Source organism: Bison bison, unplaced genomic scaffold (assembly GCF_000754665.1).
Source record: "Bison bison bison isolate TAMUID 2011002044 unplaced genomic scaffold, Bison_UMD1.0 scf7180017864269, whole genome shotgun sequence".
Classification (NCBI taxonomy): Eukaryota; Metazoa; Chordata; class Mammalia; order Artiodactyla; family Bovidae; genus Bison; species Bison bison.
Window position 1 is genome coordinate 583,782 of NW_011494841.1, and position 6,005 is coordinate 589,786.

The 6,005-nt window shown below is 42.6% G+C and overlaps 1 protein-coding gene across 1 annotated transcript in view; it reads left to right on the top strand.

Annotated features, from left to right (window-relative positions):
* The first annotated feature begins 104 nt into the window (after nucleotides 1–104).
* Nucleotides 105–6,005, top strand: part of TCTE3 (t-complex-associated-testis-expressed 3) — a 23,871-nt gene continuing 17,970 nt past the window's right edge. The window contains exon 1 of the mRNA XM_010848516.1: nucleotides 105–282. Within this exon, the coding sequence (XP_010846818.1) occupies nucleotides 175–282 (108 nt within the window). The 5' untranslated portion in view covers nucleotides 105–174. The remainder of the gene's footprint in view (nucleotides 283–6,005) is intronic.

Consider the following 6,005-nt stretch of genomic DNA (forward strand, 5'->3'; position numbering starts at 1 on the left):
TACCTCCATGACTTCCGGCTTCCCGCCGCGACGCCGAGGGATGACGCGCGCACGCCACGCCCCCTCCCTGAGGCGCATTTCCGGCTGGCGCGACGCACGCGCGAGGCAGGCACTCGCGCGGAAAGCGGCGGAGGCGTTGGGGCGGAGGTTAAGGCGGCTCGGAGTGCCGGCGCGATGGAGAAGCGCGGTCGGGGCGCGAAGGCGCCCTCCATGCCGACCCCTCAGCAGCCGCCGGTGACGCCTCGCAAAGAGAGGAGGCCTAGCATGTTCGAGAAGGAGGCAGTGAGTGCGAAGACGGGGCACGGGCCGCCCTCTGGGCTGCAGGACTCTCCCGCCTTTGTGGTGTAGACCGTGGAGCACTGCGTGGACCAAAACAGCTGTTTCAGTTCTCTTCAAATTTACTCAGCTCAGGTTTCCCGAGAGGAACTTTTTCCAGAAATGCGTAATTTTAGTGTGTTTAATGTCATTACTCAAACCAGAGGGCAGATTTACTAACCAGAAGCCAGTGTATGTGTGCCTTAAAACAAGAATATTTGAATATACCAAGCAGAACAATGAGATGTTTTGAGTTTTTGTTAACAGCAACAGTCTCAGTATTTGAAGAATATAAAAAAGAGAGTGTTAAATTGAAAGTAATTCTGCACATTAACTTACTATCTGATATTAATGGATAATGTCATTCAGTTTTATTGGGGATATAGCACCAGATTTCTATGTGACCATGATCTGGAAACCATTAGTGATCAATACTCCATATTTTATTGAGACTTTTAAGAGGGAAAATAATTTATCCAAGGGTATAGAATTGTAGTAATTAGAGCTGGGACTTCTGGTCCACTTGTTTGTAACTCTTTTCATACCTACTTAATGGGACCCATAATCAACAGGATGGAGGAGAGAGAATTTTTGAAGATCTTGATTCCCTCCACACCCGCACCCCCCAAAAAGTCTTGGTAACATTTCAGGTTCTAATGACTGCTCTTTGCTGTCTCCGTTTTAGAGGAAAGAGAAACAAAAGGAGAAAAAAGTAAGGGCATGTTCACAGAACTGAGAGCACAGCAAGGCTGACTGCTTAATGTGTTGGACTTAAAACTCATGCTTCCAGAAACCATACTGTATATAAGTCTGAGTAACCATAGGTCACCTACAGTAGTGAAAAGTGTTTCTATTTTGAACTGCCGTTTATAAACTTACTGTCTACTAAAGATCTGAAGTCTTGAAAAGTAAGTTTGAATCCAAAAGGAGGGGACGACAGACAGGTACATTTGGCGTACTGCCGGGGTCCAGCCCCGGCCGATCCAGGGTATTCGAAGGGGAGACGGCTTAGGCGACTATTTAAATATGCATCAAAGATATAAAGAGTAATAGAATGAGGATAGCTCAGTAGGAAAATTCAGTGGAGAAAAGAGGCTGAGTATCTTGGTTTACGCGGGAGACCAATAAAACTTCAAGACAAGAAGCTTGCACCACTTACGTAGGCCGCACGCGTCCTTCCGTTCTCCGGAAGGAGAGGAGACACTGAGGCCTCCCCGGTCGGATCTTAGAAGCCCAGGCATAATTAGTAAGCATGGCGGGTTCCACGCTCCAGATGGAGACTCAGCCAGAGTGAGAGAGAGAGAGCGACATGGGGAGACCAGTCTTTCGAGGAACTGATCCCAAGTCTTTATTTTCCAGTCTGTTTTTGTACACTGAGATGTTATACAAAAGTCACATGGGGACAGCAGTCCTGACTTTTACTAAAGTCAGGTGCTTCATACAAATGTATACAGAGGTCTTAGGGGTGTTACATCATCTTCTGGCCAGGGGGGCCTGCTGACAATTTATGACCCTCCCCTTGTGACAGTGGTCAGTCAACCAGAACACTTTTTTCTCCAAGGGTGATTATTCTTAAAACAGACGCCACCCAAATAAAGTTACATTCCTATAGGGTGAGGGTGTAGTGGGTTTTAGTTAAGGAAAGAATTTACTTAGCCTAAGGTCTAACGTGATTAATATCAAAGGTTAATACTTATTTCTTCTATATATTCATTAATGTGTGTAAGGGCAGGGGATGTGGAGACTTAGCAACAAACATTGGCTCAACAAATGAAAAACCCTTCAATACAATTTTTAATCAGCCCATTATACTTATACTAATAGTTTCTAACTTTTCTAAGGAAACTGTTTTTAGAAGGTTTAAAGCATCTCGTGCCTCTCACGGTTGGGAGGCTGTGAGCAATCACATGTGGCCGGACAAGCCCGTCAGGCAGGCTAGAGAACCTTCAGAGGAGTTTGTAGGTTGAAACACTCCTATCATGCCCAGGAATTATTATTAACTGGAGCTCTAAGTTAACTCCTTCTCCGAAAGAGGTGGTGGGAGACAGCCCCCCGTAAAGTCAGAGGCGTAGGTGAGAGCACAAAGTAGTAAAGTAGGCAGGCTCTGGTTATGGGGTTAGATGCTCGAGGATTTCCAGGGGGACTCCTGAGGCTGGATCCCGCCTTTGCGTATGTCGAGCCTCCTTCCTCATGACCTTTGCCATGGGCGGAGTACCTCACACTGGCCCCCAACAGTGTACAAGCCAGAATCTGGGGAAAGGGGGACATGGACAAGGCAGTTATTTCTTATTTGATAATGAATGTGATTAATTATAGTTGTCTCTAAAGTCTGAGCTTTTACAGGTCAGAAATTTGAAATGAGGGATAAATGGAAAGAGACTCAGACTTCACAAATGCTCATTAAGTGTGCCTGAGGACAATGAGTTACTAATTGTCATTCCTAACTTTTAGGTAGCTGATGACTCTCATGATCCTGAGCACAAAAATTAGGACACACAATTTAATCATTAAGTATCTTTTCTCTCTCCTGTGCCCATTTATTTTCTTTCATAGTAGCATCTCAGTTTTCCTTTGGAGAATGAACTCATTCCCCATTAAATAGAGTTTTGGTGGGACTGTCAATCACCCTCCTTAACTTTATCCTTACGATGAGACCAAAACTAGGCTGATTAGATGAACTCTCCCTGGAATAATTCAGGAAAATGATCGAGATTAAATTGAAGTGGCATACTGAAGCGCCTTAAGTGCCTGGTTCTTCAGCCTTTTCTTCCATTCTCTGAGCTACGTCATGTCTTTCCAATTAGTTATGTACATGGTCAACAAGAATCAGTTCCTGTTGCTTGCAACCAACAATTCCAAAACCTTAAATTACTGATAATTGAAAACTTGATTAGTCTCACTTGTCTACATACATTTGAAAATCTAATGTAAAATAAACAGTGGAATCAACAGCAGATTTGACACTGCAGAACAGTATTAGTGAATTAGAGATGGCAGTAGGAAACCAAAAAAAAAAAAAAAATTAGACATCAGTGATCTATGGGAAAATTTGAGGCAAAACTTCTATTATCTTTGGAGTCCTTGGTGAGGAGAGGGGACTAATTGACCAAGACTTCAGAGAAAACTCAAGTAAATAAACTTAGAAATTAAAAGGGAACAAATTAACATTGATATAACAAATACAAAAGATCATAAGAAATCACTGTGCCAATTATTTGGGCAACCTAGAAGAAATGGATAAATTCCTAGTAACATACAGCCTTCCAAGACTGAATCATGAAGAAAGAAAAAATCTGAATTCACAGATTGATTACTAGTGAGGAGATGGAATCAGTAATCAAAACCTTCCCTAAAACAAAACACTAGGACCAGATGGCCTCACTGGTGGGGTCTGTGGAATAGTAAAAGAATTAATGCCAGTCCTTATCAAACTCTTCCAAAAAATAGAGAAAGGAATACTTGCAAACTAATTTTCAAGGCCAGCATTACCCTAATACACAACCAGCCAAGTTTACAATAAGAAAATTATAGGCCAGTGTTCCTGATGAACATAGATAGAAAAATCCCCAATAAAATACTTGCAAACTGAATCCAACAGTTATTAAAAAAAAATAATATATGAGTATCTTTATGAGTATGCTGTTAGCTATGGGCCTTTGATGTAGAGATAGAGCCTTTATTATGCTGAGGTACATTCCCTATATAACCACTTTGTTGAGAGTTTTTTTTTTTAATCAGAAATGGGCACTAATTTTTGTCAAAGCTTTTTCTGTATCATATTGCTTACTTTGCAGATGTTGAGCCATCCTTCAGTCAGTTCAGTCGCTCAGTCCTGTCCGACTCTTATAACTCCATGGACTGCAGCACTCCAGGCTTCTTGTCCATCACCAACTCCTGGAGCTTGCTCACATGTCCATCAAGTTGGACAACCAACCATCTCATCCTCTGTCATCCCCTTCTCCTGCCTTCAATCTTTCCCAGCATCACGTTCTTTCCCAGTGAGTCAGTTCTTTGCCTCAGGTGGCCAAAGTATTAGAGCTTTCAGTTCAGTTCAGTCGCTCAGTTGTGTCCGACTCTGCAACACCATGAACTGCAGTGCGCCAGGCCGCCCTGTCCATCACCAACTCCGGAAATCCACCCAAACCCATGTCCACTGAGTCAGTGATGCCGTCCAACCATTTCATCCTCTGTTGTCCCCTTCTCCTGCCCTCAATATTTCCCAGTATCAGGGTCTTTTCAAATGAGTCAGCTCTTCGCTTCAGGTGGCCAAAGTATTGTAATTTCAGCTTCAACATCAGTTCTTCCAATGAACACCCAGAACTGATATCCTTTGGGATGGACTGGTTTGATCTCCTTGCAGTCCAAGGGATTCTCAAGAGTCTTCTCCAACACCACAGTTCAAAAGCATCAATTCTTCAGTGCTCAGCTCTCTCTATAGTCCAACTCTCACATCCATACATGACCACTGGAAAAACCATAGCCTTGATTAGACAGACCTTTGTTGACAAAGTAATGTCTCTGCTTTTTAATATGCTGTCAAGGGAGGGGGGAGGGAGGGGGGTGCAGGATTGGGAACACGTGTACACCCGTGGCGGATTCATGTTGATGTACAGCAAAACCAATACAATATTGTAATTAGCCTCCAATTAAATAAGTTTAAAAAAAATATGCAATCTAGGTTGGTCATAACTTTAGTTTAAAGGAGTAAGTGTCTTTTAATTAAACCTTTAGCTTCAGCATCAGTTCTAAAGAATATTCAGGACTGATTTTCTTTAGGATTGACTGATTTGAACTCCTTGCAGTCCAAGGGACTCAAGTCTTCTTCAACACCACGGTTTAAAAGCATCAAATCTTCACTGCTCAGCTTTCTTTATGGTCCAGTTCTCACATCCATACATGACTACTGGGAAAACCATAGCTTTGACTAGAGGGACCTTTGTTGGCAAAGTAATGTCTTTGCTTTTTAATATGATATCTAGGTTTGTTTTCTTGCAAGGAGCAAGCATCTTTTAATTTCATGGCTGCAGTCACCATCTGCAGTGATTTTGGAGCCCACGAAAATAAAGTCTGTCACTGTTTCCATTGTTTCTCTATCTATTTGCTGTGAAAAGCATCACTACAAACAAAGCTAGTGGAGGTGATGGAAATCCAGTTGAGCTATTCCAAATCCTGAAAGATGATGCTGTTCAAGTACTGCACTCAATATGCCAGCAAATTTGGAAAACTCAGCAGTGGCCACAGGACTGGAAAAGGTCAGTTTTCATTCCAATCCCAAAGAAAGGCAATGCCAAAGAATGCTCAAACTACCGCACAATTGCACTCATCTTACACGCTAGTAAAGTAATGCTCAAAATTCTCCAAGCCAGGCTTTAGCAATACATGAACCGTGAACTTCCTGATGTTCAAGCTGGTTTTAGAAAAGGCAGAGGAACCAGAGATCAAATTGCCAACATCCGCTGGATCATGGAAAAAGCAAGAGAGTTCCAGAGAAACATCTATTTCTGCTTTATTGATTATGCCAAAGCCTTTGTGTGGATCACAATAAACTGTGGAAAATTCTGAAAGAAATGGGCATACCAGACCACGTGACCTGCCTCTTGAGAAATTTGTATGCAGGTCAGGAGGCAACAGTTAGAACTGGACATGGAACAACAGACTGGTTCCAAATAGGAAAAGGAGGACGTCAAGGC